General features: G+C 32.1%; 2 protein-coding genes across 2 annotated transcripts in view; one reads left to right on the top strand and one right to left on the bottom strand.

Annotated features, from left to right (window-relative positions):
- LOC143915952 (mutS protein homolog 4-like) lies at positions 1 to 13,218 on the bottom strand. The gene is made up of 21 exons (XM_077436773.1): positions 13,049 to 13,218; positions 11,177 to 11,219; positions 11,006 to 11,072; positions 10,789 to 10,915; positions 10,550 to 10,713; positions 10,139 to 10,222; positions 9,910 to 10,058; positions 9,481 to 9,671; positions 9,289 to 9,410; positions 8,982 to 9,208; positions 8,707 to 8,901; positions 8,305 to 8,640; positions 8,122 to 8,225; positions 4,612 to 4,714; positions 4,424 to 4,540; positions 4,251 to 4,352; positions 4,064 to 4,177; positions 3,924 to 3,994; positions 3,708 to 3,845; positions 3,459 to 3,639; positions 1 to 2,602 (listed from the first exon to the last, which is right to left on the bottom strand). Exons 1-21 carry the CDS (start codon positions 13,216 to 13,218, stop codon positions 1,772 to 1,774), a joined length of 3,636 nt encoding a protein of 1,211 aa, XP_077292899.1. The 3' UTR covers positions 1 to 1,771.
- The window catches only part of LOC143916085 (G-protein coupled receptor Mth2-like), an 81,914-nt gene continuing 73,322 nt past the window's right edge, over positions 13,077 to 21,668 (top strand). Inside the window, exons 1-3 of the mRNA XM_077436983.1 lie at positions 13,077 to 13,787; positions 17,535 to 17,745; positions 21,358 to 21,546. Coding sequence (XP_077293109.1) covers positions 13,329 to 13,787; positions 17,535 to 17,745; positions 21,358 to 21,546 — 859 coding nt within the window. The 5' untranslated portion in view covers positions 13,077 to 13,328. The remainder of the gene's footprint in view (positions 13,788 to 17,534; positions 17,746 to 21,357; positions 21,547 to 21,668) is intronic.

Raw genomic sequence — 21,668 nt, 5'->3', positions numbered from 1 at the left:
AAATATTCATATAACTTGGCAGTACATTTAAATCGACATGTATTGACCTCGTGATCACGTCTATAACATCACAACACACATAAATATGTACGTATAAAAAAAATTCAGCATGTATTATGTCATTTCGTTTTATTATTTCTACGAAATTTTATCTTAATAATAAAGAATTTGAAACAATCTGCACTGTATCATTATATAATATATTTTTGTCAATAAGTGTTATATGAAAATCATTTTAAAATACAAAAATTCTATTGATAACTGGCTTACCTCGTAAAAAAACGAATTTTTGTTATTAATCCACAAGAATAGTCGAAATATGATTATCATATAAAGATAATTTAATATATTATCCCTATTAATTCAATTCAGATTCGTGTAAATACGAGTAAATACTAGTACGAGCTTTTTGCTCGCAATTTTACCGATTTAAAGTTCAGCACACTTCCAATTAACCCTTTTAAACGAAAACAAAAAATAGTGTGGTCAGAACACTATCCCAATAAACGTGTTTCAATAGAAAAAACTCAATATAAAATAGTATTAACAGTAAGAAAAAATCCCAAGTGAAAATACGTACTTTTGACTTTTGATTTGAACTGGACGACTACTTAGAGAGATTTAAAAGCTGAAAATGATTACAAATGAAAGATAAAATACCTAACTATAGATTCCAATATTCATTTTGAATAGAAAATTGACAGATTTTGATACATCAACCGAACAACACAAAAATATAGAAAAATCACGCGATTTAAAAAACACATACATACATATATCTCCGAATCTCGAGCCAATCAACATTTTTTATTACCAAATTCGTGGTCACTGGGCATATATCTATAAGAAAAGTCATATCTTGTCTCTGAACCAAAAAAAAAGTCGTCATTTGTCGAACAGTGTAATTAATAATAAATTGAACAAAAATTTAAAAAGTATTTTATTGAACCCAAAAGAAATTTCAATTTGAATAAACAGCGATACATAATATTTCATTTCAAATTTTGTATGTGTATTTTAAATATTTTTTCACTTTGGTAAATGAACTTTAGACTTTAGAAGATAACCTTTTTCATCAGAATTTCAGCCTTCATCTAATTAATTAAATAGCTTTGTTTTGGAATACAAAGAACATAAACAAAAATAAAAATGAAGCAATACTTTTGTTTTGAGTTATATACTTCTCTTACATCAATAATTAAATTAAATATTTTTCAATGATTAAAAAGAATCTTTGCCTATTTAACAATTACACTTCATATGTAGATTTAATTAAAACACACCATAGACTTAGAGCACTCCGTATAAAAATATAATAATAATTGAAGGGAATGCAAAATAAACCTATTAATATTGTATTGTCATAAATTTAAAGTACTGTACAAATGTATACATAATACATCAGGCTGCAGAATCGTGATCCACCATTTAAACAGATGTCCAATGTTTAAACTATGGTCTTCTGATGCAAGCCAAGAGAATATTGTCTCATGGATACTGTTCTTAAATAAATTAGAAATGATTTACGCTTTCACATTAATCATATTTTTGTTTCATATCAACTAACTACCAAGCCGTATTGACACCGTGTCACGTTATCGCTTTTAGTTCATAAACCAGAAAAAACCAGAATACAACACATTTATGTGTTGGAATTATATTAAAAAAGCAATAAAGAAAAACATGCAACATCAACATGAAATCGCTTCTACAATACGACCTATGTCTTATAAATAATTAAAACTTTTGTAGACTACGAAATATCACTCATTCAATCAAAACAATTTTGAATATTTAAAATATCCGGCTCACACACAATACTATCGTGGCTGGTTTTCAATATTTTATGGTTTAAAGTGGAAGAAGCTGTACTAGAAACAGAATTAAAATTTCTGGACGTGTTGATGTTATTAGATAGCCTTGAATCCAAATGTTTTTTCAAGTTCAAATGATCAATAACAGTCTTTACATGTTTAAAATCACCCATTTGTCTTTTGGCAACACATAGAACATCCATTTTGTGTACCGGACATTCAGTTTCGGGATTTTCATTAGTGTATATGTTGTTAGTTACATGATCATAGGTCAAGTAGTCTTCATTGCAGGTGCATACAGTTTCGTCATTATCGTGTGCTTTGGAAGAAGTTGAATTTAATCCATTGTCTGGAGAGTAATTTAAATTTAAAATATCCAGAGCTGAAAGATTTTGTCCAGTCGATTTTAAATTATTGTTGGTCGATGCATTCTTAGTGGTGCAATTTGGAGTTTTTGACATATCAAATTTTGGACTACTTTGTACACCAGAAAAGTCTCTAGCGGCAGATGATGACAAATTTTTCTCACCAGACTCAACATTTGCCTTTGACTGTATATTGTTATTACCAATTTTATACAGATTTATAAAATTTCCCCGTGAATATTGTTCACAATTTTCTTGTCTTATTTTTTCAAATATGTATGGATTTTCAATTTTAAATTTGTCTAGAATATTTTTCAAATCATCATTGGTGGTATTCATTTTCCTCGATTCTTGTATCAAATTAGCTGCCAACGCATAAAGTGCATACTCATCTAGGTTTATATCCTCTGAAATTGGTGAAGCCTGGAAATAATGAAATATTTATGTCAATATGAATGTAATTTTACCAAAAGATTCAGCCTACTAGAATACAATTTTCTTTTTTTCATTTATATATTGTATGTATGTATGTATCTATATGTATATAAGACTGGTGTTGTGCCTGATGAAATATCATCGTATGGGTTATGGCATATTAACCTATTAATTAAAAAAAATTAAAAGAAATGTGTCGGTCCTGTGTTAGATCCGCACGCAGTCGAATTTTTTTCAAATACATACCTTTCAAGTATATTTAATTTAATATTTATATTTAATTGTATAATATGAAAAAAAAGCGGTAAAAACTGCCTACCTACCTACATATAAACAATATGAAACACCAATAGAAAAATAAAAAATTAAACCAACAGAAAAATTAGTAGCAAACAGTATATATAGAAGTTTTTTGACGATCTGTTATTACATAGTATAGATTTGTTGTTGCATTAGTTTCATAGTTTCAAGTATATTGTTATTATTTCATAGTTATTAAGTACATACATATATTGTATTATTTCATAGTTAGTAAGTATATTGTTATTATTTCATAGTTATTGGGTAAATTGTTATTATTTCATTGTTATTAAGTATATTGGTTAATCACGACTGCCATTTATTCATAAGATTGTTAAAATTTATGGTAATTTAGGTATGTTTGTTTATATGTGTTTATTAAATAATTGTATGTGACTGTTTTTACCTAAATAAATAAATAAAATACATATATTTTCGAAACGACTATTATAGTATGGCGAGCGTTATCTCACACAAACACAGAATAGCGCTATTATATATGTAAGATTTACAATCTTCTAGCCGTATTTTAATACTTATTTACCTTTTTATACTTGGAAATTACTTTTATCAGATCTTCAGCTAAACCAGTCACACTTTCAGGCAAATTTGTATTCTTCGCCAAAGTTAATCCATAATTTTCAATATTGGTAACACCTGGTACTACTTTATAATTGTAAATCAATTCACCAGTAGCATCAGATTTAGTAGTTTCTGTATGAAGACTATAAATAAATTTTAATTAAAATTAAAAAAAAAAATCTAATATAATCCTGCAAAAAAAAAACCATACTTGATCACATTAAGGTAGACGTTTTGAAGTTTGGTCAGATATAGAAAGTGAGTAGTGAAAAATGTAAACGCTTGTGTATCAAATAAGCGTTCACAAATGGCCCATGCCATACTAGTACCTTCTTCACTCGACGTTCCTCTAAATATTAATTTAAATGTATTCACAATATATATATAATAAAAAAAGTATATATATAATCATAATATATAATAACACCTGCATAATTCATCAATAATGATGAGACTTCTAGGCGTCATAGTTTGTAAGATATACTGAATTTCTTTCATCTACAATCAACAACAACAAAACAATATTAAACATACGCAAATAAAATGCATTATTCATTTATTTATTACCTCTAGCACATATGAAGAGGCATTGCACTCAATATTATCATTGAAACCGATTCGTGAAAATATATGATCCGACAATCTAAAAACTGCACTACTTGCCGGCACAAAGCACCCAATCTGCAAAACAAAAATTAAATAAACCATCCATACAATACAAATTAATAGATTTATACCTGCGAAAAAGACTAACCTGAGCCATTATTTGAAGAATTGCTATTTGTTTGATGTAAATACTTTTACCGCCCATATTCGGGCCGGTGATAATGTGAAAATTATACTCCGGACTCGAGAACTGAAACGATTACTTCATTGCAATATTACTTTGAATCGTATTTTTTATTATAAAAATGCACTAAAGTTTACCACATCGTTGGGTACTGGCGATGTTTGGATGACGCAATCGAGAATCGGGTGAATGCAATCTTTGAGTTCAAGATATTCGTTGAAAGCCGGACGTGCATAATTTCCACCGCTGCTAACCTATAGACATTGTTGTATTCATGAAGAGATATTATGCCGTGAATGTATATTTATTGTTATTAAATGCTAACTTGTGCCAATGATAGTATCACATCCAATTCAGCAATATGATCACATAGTTTGTACAAGATGGTCATATAAGATCTTAAATCTTCCAGTAAATTACAAATTACTCTGAAAAAAAATTAAATTCTTAGATTATTTTTGCTTGTTTGCATAAATGGACACACAGTTTTGCCTAATGGAACCGTGAGAAATTTTTTTGGTTTGCAATATTAATCAAATACCTTTTAAATATATTTAATTTAATATTATTTTTTTTATATGAAAAAAAATGGTAAAACCTACCTACATATAAACAATATAAAACACTAATAGAAAAATGAATTAATTAAATAAATTTTCAATAGATGACGCTAAATACCAGAGGAAACATTCGTAGCAAACAGTATATATAGAAGTTTTTTTTATTTTGTTATTATATTCATACATTTTGTTGGCAGTGTTTTTAGCTGTGACGTACATATGTATGTCGAATCGAAATAACTATTGTAGTACTGCGAGTACTTTCGCAGATAAACACACAGACACACAGAATAGCAATATTATATATATAGTATGACTAGTGTTGTACCCGATGAAATATCATCGCATGGGTGTTGGCATATTAAGTTATTAATAAATAAAATAAATGTGTTGGTCCTGTGTTCGATCCGCACGTGGGCGAATTTTTTTCAAATATATTTAATTAAATGTTTATATTTAACTGTTTAATATGAAAAAAAATGGTAAAAATTACCTACATATAAATATTTTCAATATATGGCAGTAAAAGCTCCGAGACTTAGCGCCGTCTATAAGCCTAGAGGAAACATTGGTAGCAAACAGTATATATGTATATAAGTTTTTTCTTTTGTTATTATATTCGTACGTTTTGTTGGCATTGTTTTAGCTGTGACGTACTATGTATGGCGAATCGAAACGACTATTATAGTACGGCGAGCGTTATCTTTCACAAACACACACACACACACAGAGACAGACAAACACACAGAATAGCGATATTATATACATATGTACATATACAGTGGCGGACTGGGACTGAAATTAGTACATGCCATGAGTCAAAGGGGACCCCCACCCAGGGTTAAAAGAAATTGTCCCCCCCCCATATAAAAAAAATTTCTTCTTTCCATCACGCTAAATATCAAGGGTAAAAAAAAATTTTCAAAAATGGGAATAAACATTTAAGTACAAGAAAAATGGCAAAAACAATATAGATCCATAAATTACATTGTATATTTCTTTTTAACCCTTGTCCTAGGTAAATAGAATGCATCATAAAAGAATGCGGTATAAAAGCGGCTTTTACTTTCGGTAGAAAACAATCAGGGACGTTCATCAGGGGGGGGGGGGGGCAGGCAAAGATTGGTCAAATTGAATTTTTTTTCAAAAAATCTGTTTTATATCGGAATAAAAATGGAAAATATTCTTTGCATACACCTTATTGAGTTATAAAATATAATAAGATAAGCTTATTTTTGATAAAATAATTATAAAAAAATATTATGTAAAAAACGAAAAAAGCGCCGCAGGCGAAAATTTTTTTTCAAAAATCTTCACATAGTCAACAAAAATCGACCATCAAACTGAGTCACTAAAAAAAAAAAGTCAATTAACTTAATTTCTACCGACTGTCTTTTCACTTTATAAAGATAAAGATAAAGTTTTGTGATCATTCGAAAATTCGAACTCGGAATCGATCACTGATCACGTTTACATAATATAGAAAAATGTGTGCGGCTCTGTGTGTCTGAGTGTGTGTTTCTGTGTGTCTTTTTATTATTTTATATATGTACATATATGTATATAAAATTATTTTTATCTCAACCAGAAGTAGTACTTTTACCCTATAAGATCGAGGTATTTTTATTTTTTTCTCGGAAACTTTTCGACGTATTGAACTGACATTTCATATCTATAATTATAAACCTAATGCCAAGTTATATACATATATAAAATTTCGTGAACACCGGCTAACCGAAAGTGACAGTTTACTCCTGTTGGCAGTTTACCGGATTTTTCTTCCACTATTTTGATCGACACTTTAAATATGTCTGCTCTTCACGATTTTATGTATAATTCCTTGTATCAATATGATGAAAATATAATAACAAAAAAATCATCAAATTTAATTAACCAGAAGGGGGGTTTTTTCCTCTTAAAAAATTAAAAAAAAAATTAACCACACCCCTGAACGTATCAAGCTGAAAAATTATATTTGTCTTCTTTATGTACTAAATTTGATAAGGTTTTGGTCAGAAAGCAATTTTATTAAATAACTAAAACTTTTTTTGAACCGAATTCGTTACACATGAAGTTTAAATCCATCTCATTCGTTGTTTTGTGAGAGAATGGACGTCTGCAAATACAAAAAATAAAAAAAAATACGAGAAATAAAATCATTTGTGATTGAACCGATTCAGTAAAATATTTATATAAAATTTTTCTTGAAAACAAAAAATATACGAACTTTCGGAATAATAAACGTTAACAATTTCTAAGAATTTTACCCAAGGCTTACCACTTAAAAACCAAAATATACTAGCTTTGAAATAATCATTTTTTTTTTCATAGCACATAGCAGCGATTATTTTATTAGTTACCCAAAAGTAACATACATAAGAAATAAATGTAGCATTCATAGATCCGTAGTATCTCATTAATCATTAAATTCATAATATTTTCTAAATCACGCTATTCCTTAATTTAGGGGGGCGAGTACTTCCCCTATCCCCCCCCCCCAATTACGTCCCTGAAAACAATGCATAATATTTTCAATTAATGTTAATCGGGATTTTGGGGAGGGGGCCCCTATCCTATATTTCTATATACATGGATGTGTCTAGATTACGAATAGATTTTATATTCGGAAACTGTTTAAAATTGTGTATTTAAATCTTACTATATCGTCGAAGTATAATCAAATGTTATTTTGAAAGTATGAAGTAAATTTAAATCGCTGGTTGATGATGAATCGTCCTATCAAAATTATTTTAAGCAATTCAGTTTATATTATTCACGGAAATTTGTTTACTCCCATTTTTATTTCAGTAGGTAGTTACATAGGTATTGATATATACATAATATTGAGGTTAGAAATGGGCCCAGCAAAAGGGCCCACGCAAATGTTGAAACTTACATTTCGAGCCTAATAAAAAAAGTTAACCGATCCTTGGGCTGTTAAAGCAAGGATCGGTTCATTAGTTGTTTGTGTATATCGTAAGAAATTTGTTTTGTTGAAATACCCAAACTTTAGGTCCCAAAGTGCAATATCCTATAAATGTTTACACACGTGAAATAGTTAAAAAGTTATTTAATTTTACTGAGGGCCCATATTTTCTAACAGATAGTGGGGCCCACATGCCATCGGGCATGTTCGCTTGTATGGCCAGTCCGCCACTGCATATATGATATGATTGGTTAATTATATGTAGGTTTCATGAAATTGTAAATGTTGAAAAATTTGCTCATGTTGGTTAGTTTCATTTGACAAAACTAAGTCCTTACAATGTACATACATATTACTCATAGTTTGTATCTCGCCTAGTGATTCTTTAGCTTGTATATTTAAAAGCATCATTTCCTCCGTTGTCATAGTGACAGAACCTGCATGCCTTTGAACCTGCAGCAAGTGATAGAATAATTTTATTTAAATTATCAACATTTTGAATTAAATAAATAATAAAAAAAACATTCTGAACCTCCATAAAGATTGACGGCAAATTATTAATATTGATATTTGTATTATTTTTATTTCTTCCACCGGCCGAGAGTGCAATGTGGAAACCTCTTGCAGAGTTGTTATTCAATTTGAGGGGCAAATTGTAAGTTTCTCCTAGATGGGTCACTTTATCTTGTATATCAGTGATCAATTCAGAGTAAGATTTCCTCGCTACGTCAAGCAATCCATTGATGTTGGGTCGAACAGCAAAACATCTTTGAAAATGGGATCCGGCTCCGCGCGTCAAATGTGCATCATCTTGTAACACTTTCTTGATCTGTTCCCGGATCTCGTCGAACTTTGGATCTTGTAAGTCCTGATGAATTAAAAATATTATTAATGGAATTTCTAAACAGTCAAAATTTCAATGTAAACCACTCACTCTTTTTACTTGAAGAAACCAACTTCCTTTTGCTAGTTCTAATGCAGCAACAAGGCTCGGTAGTACCTCCATTGTAGTTTTCAACAGTAGTGTATGATTTAATTGAGCCTCACCAGCTTTATTGCCGTCTTGAACTGGAAGCATCATACATAGCCATAAAATCTTATCAGCGTCCAAAAGTTGCCTAATAATTCTCTAAAAATACATAAAACAATTACTGCTTTTATTAATCAAATCATATTCGACACATGGGAAGTGTTAAAAATTAAAGAAACCTTCAAGGATGGCATTAGGCCTTCATCATTTTCGAGGAGCTCTTCAACGCAATCGAGACGAGTATTGATGATATTCAGATCACACGGAGGTTGAAGAATATTGGCCCTCAAATGTCTCAATCCTCCTGATGTGCTTGTGTAGTTTAAAATTGATAGCAGACAAGAACGCCGATCTGATACTCCGGATAGAGATTCAACAAGTTCCAAACGTATTGCCGTATCAACGTCTTAATATAAAAAAGAATGAAAATGTCAAAAAAAAAAAACATCATAATAAATCTAAATTATAGTGAAGTTTAAAAATTACCAATCAATGTAGTATTTTGAGATGCAAAATATTCTATTTTTAATGATTTTGAAGCAAAGGTAATGCATTGAATCTGTTCCACATATTTTAAAAGTGCTGCTGCTGCTGTTACGGCATAGAATCTGAAGAAATAAGAAAAAAAAATAGTTTAAGGTATGTCAAAAAATACTGAAAACATTGAAATATATGTACTTATGCATCAGTTGAAGTTGAACATTGATGTATTCCGGTGCACATAGCTCTTTGATTTGTTGAAAGCCTTCAGTATCTGAGAAGTAGTTTCTTCTTATGGGTGTAATTTGAGTGTTTTTAAATTGGTCAGAAATTAATTTATATAATTCATTGACAACAGCATTGGCATTAAATGTATTTGGTACAATAATCTAAAATAAAAATATTGCCACTGTTAATATTGCCACATTCCTGCAAATTGTACAGGTTTTTCATTCCAAATTGACCTTTTTTCATTTCAAACTAAACATTTTTCAATTCAAATTGACCCATTTTCAATGTCAATTTGAAATGGGGTCAATGAAAATGAAAAAGGGCCAATTTTAAATGAAAAAGAGTCAATTTGGAATAACCTATGTATATAACAATTCTAAAAGATTTTAATTCCACCTCTTTTGGGTTAAAATAATGAAGTTTCGTCATTGTATGGATATAAGAATGAGTGTCGCTGATCTGACAAAGGATCAATTGTGGCCGTCGAAGATCTATGGAAGCTATTCCGACTTCTCCTTTGGCAGCTCCCCGTCCTTCAGATATAGCTAAATATTATAGTAATGAATCCGTTCATATGATTTGCTGTATTTAATAACATTAGTTATAAAATAAGTATTTATCGTACCAACTATAATGCAAGTATCAGACATTGTAGCATTGTTTGTTCCGGAACCTGGAGTAGTATGTGGTTGAGCTCTCTTACTTCCTCCTGAAACGATTTATCAGCAAAATATATCAATTACATGAAACTGTTGTGATTTACTGTTATTTTTAAATGCTTTTGATTATTACTAAATTAGGTTCACAATACATCTTATATCTATTTTAATAGCTCCTGATCAACTGATTATTTTCTATTTTACAATTATAATTTAATTTTGTTAGTAATCATAGTATTATATTACTCTAATGTTAATGTACAGCATAATAGGAAAAAGAGTTCAAAAACCTATTTACAATTCTTATAAATGCTCATAATATTAACTAGATTTACTGTTATAATATGGATTAATAGAAGGAAAAAATCAATAGTTACGACTAATGGAACTGGTTACTTCATTAAACATGGATTTTAATTGGGGTGTAAAGTTCCTGATTGAAGAACTATTTAGTAAGTGTGACGAGGCGCTATTTAAGTTTCGAACTCCAATAGGCAAAGAATTATTCTGATTGTTTTGACATGTTGTAGATAGCAGTGTTCTGAAATATTATAATGCATATACAATTACAGATATATGATTTTTTTAGTTTTGTTATGTGTGATGTCTATTTTACCCTCTACTAGTTGAACCTTTCTGAGAAGTTGTAGTATTTTTAGCAGTATTTGTAGATATGTTATTCTTATTAGACATTGTGTTCAAATCAAATGAATATCGAGGGAGTTTTGATCCCGATCTTTGTTCTGAAATGCAATAAATATTTCTTATTAAGTATATTGTATGTTAAATATTTTGGTTGGAACTAATCTCAAGATAAGTAGATCTATATTTACCAAAAGGTAAAATTCTACCCCGAGTTCTGGGGCGCATTGTACCTCGTGCCACGTTCATTTTCTTTTTCTAAAATGATTATCATAAAGAATTACGTTGAAATATATATAAGAATTAAAATGAATATTAGACAAAATGATGATTCTAACTCTTTACTTAAAAAAATTAATTACTTTATCAGGAGACAAATGATCATAGAACAGTTTAAATTGTTCTCTACATAAAGGATATAAAACCACAAAATATGACCAGGTGTCTATCTATCTATATTCAATAAATAATTTAATTTTTCAAAAAACATGTAGTTAGGTACCTAGGTATATTTAATAGTATCTACATATGTATCTATCTAATTCACTTATGTAGAGTTGTAAAATATAAAATTTAGATGTCATTTTAAATTTAGAGATGGGCACATTTAAAATAAATTTTAGCAAAAAGCGAAAGATGTCACTATAAACGCGAAATTTTATAAATTAACTTCTCTTCAAAACGATTCCTACTGTTTTATTTACTATAACAATAAATATATAGAAAATTCGATTTGATTTTATTATTGTTTTTAATATAAAAAAAATCACAATATCAGTTTAAAGAGCCCACTTAACACACTATTTGCGTGAATGAAATGAATTGAATGAACTCCCTTTGTATGTATGTATGTATGTACATATTTCAATTCATCAAGTTTTCCGTAACGTAGGTGTAAAATCGGTGGCCCTTACGGCATAAACTCTGAGTTGATGGAGACTCGAAAAATGAACTCGCACCAAAGAATTAAGACTAGGAGTGGGGGGGTAGACGATTTCGTTGGCTCCTTTCTTATACATTTGAATGTATACAAAAATGAAAACCAACAACGTAAAGCGTCAATCATTCCGTATTCGATTACTAAATAAATATACCTACCTACTGATTTTTTGGTAATTGGATTATAAGTCATATTGCGATCGCCCAAAAGACAATTTTTGCAAGGAAATTCCGGTGACCGGAAAAACGCGCTCGAGATAGTTGCACTCTCGAGACATCCAAACTTTCAAAGATAACCACAAAGATGAAGAATTCCACAAAAAAACGTCAAGGGGATATTCGTATGTTATCCGAAGGTGCTAACCTTTTTTATGGAATTCTATTGCGTTAATTATTTTTAAGGCGCTTTTGAAAATTACGACTTCTCGAAACTGCGCTACTGTGCATTGCAATGTAGTGCATGTTTCCGGGGGTAATTGGACTATTCGTCACATTGCGGTGGTCACAAGGACAATTTTTTCCATGAATACACAATATTTGGCACTCAAGTTTTCGTTAGTATGATGGATTTTTCGGCTGCCAGATGTTCCGTTATAAAGATTTTAGTGACTTTGTGACCAGTAATCACCGAACCTTTTCCTGAAACCGAAAATCACAAATACGGAATATTTGGCACTCGAGTTCTCGTTAGTACGATAGTTACCGGTAGTATGATGGAATTATCGACCGCCAGATGTTTCGTTATAAAGATTTTAGTGACTTTCGGGCGAGCGCTTTGTGACCAATAATCACCGAACCGATTTTTTTTATCACAAACTATACTATAGTTACAAAAGAGAAAAAAAAAGACAACTATTCATAAATTCATTTTATTTCGGTTTGGTGATTACTGGTCACAAAGTACTCGTCACAAAGTCACTAAAATCTCTATGACGGAACATCTGGAAGCCGAAAAGTCCATCATACTAACGATAACTATTATACTAACGAGAACTTGAGTGCCAAATATTGTGTATTCGCGATTTTCATGGCCAAAATTGTCTTTGTGACCACACAAATGTGACGAATACACAATATTTGGCATAATTTGGCAATTACCTTTTATTTCACTGAATCACTCTCCCTTATGTGCAAATTGATTTTATACGAAACTTTTTCAAATAAATAACACGATAAATTGCATAAAACAATGGAATCAATCGAAGGAGAGATTAATTTAATTATTCGATTGTTTTGTATGGGTAAAAATAAATTGGTGGAGATGGCTGCGCAGGCGCGCGTCACCGGACACACACGAGCGTTTGGCGGGAACATCGTGTAGGCCAAATCGTCGTTGACGTTTGAACGGTGCGGTCGCGCGACTCTCGCACACCAATTCGCATTCGCATTCGCATTCGCACTCGAACTCGCACTCGCCGTTCACTCCTCGTCTCGAAATGTCATTCACTTGACACGCGATCATCATCCTCGTCGCGAGACACTACCGTCCATTACAAATCCTGGCCATGCGAGCCTCTCACGTCCTTTGAAATGCACCGCTAAAATTTGGCGCCAAATTTTTGAAACCACTTAAAAATGTCGCTCTCCATCCTCTCGCTTTTGGCGATCGTCGCGGCTGTAACGGGCGAGGACTCCAAAGCCCCGTGTCACTACCACATGAGTGTGAACATATCGCATGGGTCTACCGTGGGGAACGGCTCCATGAAAGCTGACGGTATCGTTTATTCCCGTGACCAGCAATTCATCCATGACGAATTCGGAGAACCTCATCTGAGAGGTTGTCTATGTATGGTCAAGACTTGCGTGAGGAAGTGTTGTGCTTTCAACGAGGCGTATGTAGACGGGGGTTGCACCCCGACTAAGGACCCCATGGTGAACCCTTTCAACCCCCCTGTCTACAATGATACTCAGCTGTTGAAAGGCGTAATGGCTTATGATACTTTCGGGTTTGTGTTCCGAAATGCTTGCGGTAATGCTGGTGGATATGTTATGAATCCATACGAAGATATAGAAGATGAGTTTTTACTGCAGTGGGTGAGTGTTCATCAGATTTGGAGTTTAATTACGGTGATAAAGTTAAGAACTTAATGTACAGCAGCGTTTCTCAACCCTTTTTGGACCGTGGTCCCCTTTTGCGTTTAATATTTTTCTGTGCCTCCCCCCTATATTTTTGCAAAAAAAAAGTATACATATATCTACGTATCTTCAAAAATCTTCCATGAACTCAAAATTAAGAATCTTCCAGAACCAATCTTCAAAAATCTCCCTGTCCATCCATGCTCCTTTCTGACTATAATAACACTCGACAAATGACGACTTTTTTTTGGTTCAGAGACGAGATATGACTTTTATTATAGATCTATGCCCAGTGAATACGAATCTGGTAATAAAAAATGTTGATTGGCTCTAGATTCGGAGATATATGTGTTTCTTAAATCGCGCGATTTTTCTATATCTTGGTGTTCTTCGGCCGATGTCTCAAAATCTGTCAATTTCCTGTTCACAATGAATATTGGAATCTATAGTCGGGTATTTTATCTTTCATTTGTAGTACTTTTCAGCTTTCAAATCTCTCTTAGTAGTCGTCCAGTTCAAATCAAAAGTCAAAAGTACGTATTTTCACTTGGGATTTTTTCCCACTGTTAATACCATTTTATATTGAAACATTTTTATTGGGATAGTGTTCTGGCCACACTATTTTTTGTTTTCGTTTAAAAGGGTTAATTGGAAGTGTGCTGAATTTTAAATCGGTTAAATTGCGAGCAAAAAACTCGTATTTATACGAATCTGAATGGAATGAATAGGGATAATATATTAAATTGTCTTTATATGAGAATTAAATTAAATTCCACTTTCAGTTAAATTTCATTTCAGTTCCCTTAAAAGATCGAGGTTTCTTTGCTTTCCAATGACAGTTATCCTTTTTTTGGACAATTTATGTCCAGGAGCGGACTTTCTCTCATTACATTTTACATTAATTACATTTTACACGTTATGAGATTACAATATTTTCCTTGTAATTGTTTGTTTAAAAAATTAAATTTCTCAATTTTGCACCAAACGCCTGTTTCCCAAATTGGTTGTCACTCAATGACACAATACTGTTCCAAATTATAACAAAATGATTAAGACAATTACCCTTCGATAACTAACGAACTTTGTCTAATAGAAGGCGCTCAAAATCTTCCTCGTTTTCCTCACATATGTACATATTTATCGAAAAAGGCGATCTCAAAGTGGACTTGATTTAATGAAATTTATTGTTTTTATTATAACATTAAGAGACCCATGTAAACCCCCCTCAAACCTCATTAACAAATTATTTGGCACATATTTTTTCAGATATTTGCCAACCATCGGTTGCACAAGCTTTTTTCTAAACTATTTTCCGAAATGCAAACGCATATTCAGTTCGATGACAAATAAAAAATTAAGCTCTTCTTTCGATATTATTTAAATATTAAAAAAATGTTTTATTTGTGCCTACCCTAGAGCTCGTTAGCCTCCCAAAAGTAAAATTCTGGTTTGCGCCTCCCTTAAGAGGGTCTGGGCCTCCCAAGGGGGCCATGTGGACCCAGATTGAGAAACGCTGATATACAGAATACCAATATTTCGAAAAATAAAATGTAGAATATCAATATTTCGAATTGTACAAATGTAGAATAATCGAATTTTGAATATCAAAATGTTGGAAATTCAGCTCTCACCTTAGGGAATAAGATCGTAAAAAAAGATGTAAGATTAGTCAGTGGTTAGATTGGGTATTCTTAGTACCTCATCCTTATTCTAAATTTGAATATTCTGAATTTGTGCAATTCGAAATTTTGATATCTACATACATATACATATAATAAAGCGTTCTAACTGTATCTATCCTAACTGTTATGTAGTTTAGAATCTTTTCAAAGTAAGGTAACGATATTTTTTATATGTAAATTGACATGTGGTAGATTTGCTATTGGTCTGCAGAAAATTGTTTCAAGAGAAAATACTCGAAAAGGCTTGAAGCTTAAGAGTAAAAGTACTACTTCCGGTTGGAAAAATAAAATACTATTATCTTAAGCCCTCTATTTGCATGTGCATATTACATATATGTAGAAAGTTTTAGCTAAATCTATTCAGCGGTTGAGAAGTTAAAAAATCGATGAAAATTTAAAAAAGAATATAAGAAACCGTGGAGTCGTTAAAAATTCGATCACTTCTGACTCCGATTTCGAAATTGAATCGCATTTGTTTTGTTTACTTAATGATGTATGTACGTATATAAATTACTAAGAATGACTCACCAATACCTAATGTATGCATATCTGAGACACAATCTTTGTGTTTTTTTTAGTCTAATTGAGGAGAGGTCTGATATTTGAGAAATCTGTTTCGCTAAATGCAATCATTTTATTAGTTTTGTGTATGTATGAATGAATATGTAGATTAAAAATATGAAATATTGAAAGAAACAAATAGTTTAATCAAAAGTTAATGATCTACATCAGCTCATTATTGGTACTCCAGATATATAAAAAAAATTACCCAATGGAAAAAAAATTGTTAATTTTTATTAAATTCATTTATTTATGAAATTGGGGTAAGATTCATGCGAAAAAAATGATGGGTGCCATTCAGTACCGTGCCGGGCATTCATGGAACACCCGGTACCCCCCGCCCCACAATGACCTTCTGGACCCCTTTCGGTCAAATTGTATGCTTGTATTCATCCTTACTTGACAGTGATCGATAACCGTGTATCCCATATTTGAAGAAATGTAGGAGACCACCTACGGCGAGGAGCCATGCACACGATGTGCCGTTCATCGCTGTGTGTTTTCGCCCTTAAACTTCTCTGTTAAAAAATCTTTAGTTTTTCAAATTTATTTGTATTCTTTTTACTTCCCCCCCACCCCCACCCCTCCCTTCAAACGACTTCACTGACTTAGTAACCCACGGGCTAGTTCTAAAAATAAGAATTAATGAAATTTGACCCACTTCTCAAAAAGGTTCGCCATCACTGCTCTAGAGTAAAAATACTACTTCCGGTTGGGGTAAAATATTTTTAATTTCTATTACATGTTTAAAAAATTCAGTCTGATTCGGTTAGCGGTTTGGGAGATAATTGAATCCAAAAACTTAAAAAAAGAGGACACCTATAAGGGAAGGTTAGATCGTATAAATGTATTAGCATTTCAGAAATCGATATTAAGTTTCAGGTCGATAGGAGTAACGGTGTTCAAAAATCCCCAAAATACACATTGTTTCTAGATTATGAATCAGTGATCGATTCCGAGTTCGAATCAGTCAAAATCTCGATTTTGACTGATTTTTCCATGATCACAATACTACGTACATAGATAAAGTAAAGATGTTGGGAGCCGCTGTTCTATAACGTTTCATAATTGAACTTAATCAATTAATTAAAAATGTGTATTTATCTTTCCGCTTGAATGGACCACTATTCGGATGGAGGAAGAATATCAAATCCTCGTATGGGTTTTGTTCAAAGCTGTAATTAAATGTACGTGGCTTACATTACGAAGGCATTAAAAGAGGCCCCTCTCCTTATCCTGTACGCTATGCTGATTTATGTGTCTTCCTATTTCAGACTTCATAGTATTGAATTAACGTGTTAGTCAAGCGCTGAAACACGTATTATATTATATGTATGATATACCCACCTGAAATTAATTTAACTCGCAGTATCACGCTCGCTAATGGCCCTTTCATGGGGATGAATATGGGCTAATTTCACGTTCGATTTTATTCAGATTTTCATACCCGTTTCCATTTCAGGACGGCAGCATCCTCCTGCCCGCAGATAAAACCACCCACTCTGTGATGCACTACTGCATCGACGCGTGGATTACCAGTCCGGGTTCATTTGACGATGAAGGAGAACAAAATTGGACTACGAAATATTTGGCCTATGCGTGTTTCCCAGATGGTGACGAGAACGAGGACATGTCTGACGACAATAAGCTTGCCTATTCCCTGTTTCCGATCGGTAAGTTTTACTTAATTGAACCGTTTGAAAATTTCATGTCTTGACACTTTGAGTCACACTCTTCGTTTAAAAGTGGCAGTCGATGTTGAAATGTGTATTGGGTCATCTTTTTAATGACAATCATTGCCACTACAATACGGAATACCAAGTCTAGTTAGTATGATGGTCCCTCTTGACGGATGGAATTTTCGGGTGCCAGATGTTCCGTGTGCGAGATTGCTTTGTGCGGAATAATCACCGAACCGTTCAATGAGTCGATGGTTATTTATTTATTTACATATTAGCTACAGTGACATTACAGAATACTGTAACGCGTCACTGTGACCAGACATATAAGCATAATAAAAATACTATATGTATATAATAATATATGTATATGTAGCCAGCAGCATAGCTCGGTCGTTAGCTTCTGCTTAGCGTCAAGAGGCGCCGGGTTCGATCCCATGAGCTGACCTCGATTGAAAATAATTTTTCTGAGTATATCTGTAGTGCTGCTGGTCAGACCTGGATATTTGTGACTCCAGGTCGATCGTTTCCTATCAGAGTTTGGCAATTTTATCTGATTTCATTGTTGAAACGGTTCCCGGTAAAATTGGCTAAATATCCTTCCTACCTACTATGTCACCACTATTTGAGATTGATTAATGTATTAATGTAATGTAAAATTTATATACAATTCATAGATGTCTTGTTAATTTGTTTTTCATTGGTTCGTAATTCACCGACTGGTATAATAAAAAAAAAATTGCTGCAATGTTTGTAATTTGCTAGGAAGGCGCATTGGGGTTACCTGTAAGGCCTTCCTGGTATATGTACATATACGTAAAAAATAAATAAAAATAAAATAAGAAAATTAGCGATAAATTTATGTTATAGATAATAAGGTTTTGAAATCATATTCAAATAGTGGTGACATAGTGAGTAGGACGGTTTTTACCATTTTGATGGAGGAACCGCTTCAACAATAAAATCAGATAAATTAGCAAATCCGATAGGAAACGATCGACTTGGAGTTACAAATATTCAAGACTGACTAGCATCATTAAAGATTATACTCGGAATAAATTATTTTCAATCGCGACCAGCTCACGGGATCGAACCCGGTGACAACGCAACCACCGAGCCATGCTGCTGGCTTATTTACACCGGGATGTTAAGATTTAAAATGTTATATTTAATAATGATTGATTATCTGAAGATATGTTAGCTTTGATTTGTCTGTTGTCGTAAAACGACAATATTATGATTTGTTCATTATTTGACTCCCGGAAAAAGAAAGATAATCACTAATCTTAATTGAAATGTAAGAAATAGTACATTATAACCAGCAACATACATATGTAGCTCAGTGGTCAGCGTATAATGCTTTCAACTGATAATGGGTTCATCCCTGGCTCGATGCTGCTGGTCACATCTTGGATATGTGACTCCAGATCGTTTCCTATCAGAGTTTGCCAATTTATCTGATTTCATTGAAACGGTTCCACCAAATTGGCAACCTATCCTGTCTCTTGCAAAAATTCGAGCTGATACCATCTCAAATTTGCTGATATATACTAAATATGCTACCCACTCTGTAAAATGTATGTATGCTTTTCTTGAAATACATTATATTATATTATAGTATTATCGAATTTGTCCATATATGTCTCCATGATACTGCATAAATATCGTTGTTTATTGATATTTGTAATTGGCCAGGAAGGCGCATTGGGGTTTAATAAATTATATATGTAAAACAGAAAGCTGGTTTGTTTGTTTCGTATATTTACAATTAATTCTAATCTGTAGAGTTACTCTTTAAGGCTTTGGTACAATTATAATTGAACTTAAATTATATCAGATAGAGTAGCCGTGGGGAGTCGACTGCGTGTGCAGAGAAGGACACTATCCGAATCGATCGGAGTGCACGTATGAATTTTTATTTTATTTTACATATGTAAATACATATATACCAGGAAGGCCTAACAGGTTAACCCATTGCGCTTTCATGACAAATTACAAACATCGATAAACAACTATATTTATACAGTACATATGTATGTACATATATGAACAATTTCGATCATACTAATATTTCGAGAAATACATACATATTTTTTATTTCTGCTGTATTTATCCTACATATTTTCAGTGGTGCGTAGGTATAAAAAGGTACATACATATATGTATAGGACCAAAACAAAGCTCGCTTAAAGCATACAAAAATATAAAAAAAATCAATGTTTGTAACTTGAATACAAAAATTAAATACCATAAATCGCGCTCGAACGAAACCGGGTGTTTCAGATAGTAAAAATAATAAAATAGAATAGTGTTGTTTTCACCATAGTTAAGTCTGTGTTTTTTAATCAGTTTTTGAAACCAGACGCTTTCATTACCAAAATATATGATACTATTGTCTGGTTATTTTTTTAAAACATGTTTTATAGGCAATTAAAAAACTTGCGCAGGGTAATAAAAATAAATGTAAAAGGCAACTTGTCCACTAAAGAATATATAATATTTTTATAATAATGATTGAGAAAGTGCAAAAAGCATTTCTTCTTTTTCTATATAGGAAAGAGTATGGGTATCACCCATTTATATATATTTTTTTTCTTTACTATTTTCAATAATGTTTTAATATCTATATAAATTATTTATATATTTATCTATTTATTTATTTATTTTTCTTTACTATTTTTAAATATTGTTTTTATTATCTATATAAATTATTTATATGGGCGTTGGGGATTGCACTATCCTCCCTATCTCCTGGAATAAAAAGTTATTGTCTAATATATAATTTCGAAAGAGACTTTGTATATTTATATGTAACTGTCGTTGGGAACTTTGTAAACAGGTAAGTTTCTATGACGATATATTCTCTTTTCGATTCAAATAAATTCGCCCCCGGCTCCGGGGGGTACCGAAAGCTCCAAGGGCGCAGGCGCTGGATTCTGGTATACATATAATTTCGAATGAGACATATATAATGAGATATGTTTGTTTGTTCGTGCCAGTCAATTTTATAAAAAAAAACAAATGGGTATTCAAATAAACTTAATAAAATGTTTACTATTAGATTAGTCATGTTTAAGCGGTTTATATTACAAATACCGAGCGAAGCCGGGTAAAGCCACTAGTTATTATTAGAATATAAAATAAAACAATGAAATATTTGCGTATTATAAAATCGTTAAATTTTGACAGAAGACGTTGTGTTCAATATGAATGTCAATATGAATGGAGAAGGAATAAATAGCCTTGAAATACATACGTACCTATGTATATAAAAGAAAAATCGTAGATAAAATCCACATCTCGACAGTTTTGACGAGCGATCGTTATAAAAGTGGAATTTTTCAGCACAATTGTACGAAATTTCATACGAGCGCAAATAAAAGGATTTTATTTTTTTTTCGAGAGACTTCCAAACATTCGTGACTGAGTAGAATTTCATGTCAGACTAACGTTAAAGCATTATGTCAATTACAAACGTACCGTTGTGTCCATTCTACATTGTTATTACGTTCCAAATGAACGAGTATTAAAAATTTATACGTGTTTAATTTCCCGACAGATATGTATGTACATACATTGTGTACTGACAGTTTATGTTTGTTCCAGGTATGATCATCTCGATTCCGTTCCTGCTCATCACGTTTATGGTGTACGCCATCATTCCCGAGTTGCGAAACCTGCATGGGAAATCTATGATGTGCTACGTTGCCGGGCTCATATCGGGCTACACCTGCCTTTCCATAGTCCAAATTAAGGGTGGAAACCCGATAGCGATCAACATATGTATATCTCTAGGTAATTTTATTTATTTTATTTTATTTGCTAGTCGATTTTAATATGTTTTTTCATCGACACACTTTCGGCACACCTTGTTGTAAATATTGATAAACACACCAAACGTGAAGTTTGTTACTGAA

The sequence above is a fragment of the Arctopsyche grandis genome, chromosome 8, assembly GCF_051622035.1.
Source record: "Arctopsyche grandis isolate Sample6627 chromosome 8, ASM5162203v2, whole genome shotgun sequence".
Taxonomy (NCBI): Eukaryota; Metazoa; Arthropoda; class Insecta; order Trichoptera; family Hydropsychidae; genus Arctopsyche; species Arctopsyche grandis.
Note: the sequence above shows the minus strand (reverse complement) of the source record. Positions and strands in the feature narration are given on the sequence as shown.

Bases quoted from the DNA above. Each gene is read 5' to 3' on its own strand.
- LOC143915952 (XM_077436773.1), bottom strand. From the start codon at position 13,218: ATGATGATCGCGTGTCAAGTGAATGACATTTCGAGACGAGGAGTGAAC. The intron at 11,220-13,048 runs GTGTGTGTCCGG...TCCTTTATGTAG, and splicing joins GATGTTCCCGCCAAACGCTC to AGAACAATTTAAACTGTTCT. The intron at 4,353-4,423 runs GTAAACTTTAGT...TAATCGTTTCAG, and splicing joins CGCCAGTACCCAACGATGTG to TTCTCGAGTCCGGAGTATAA.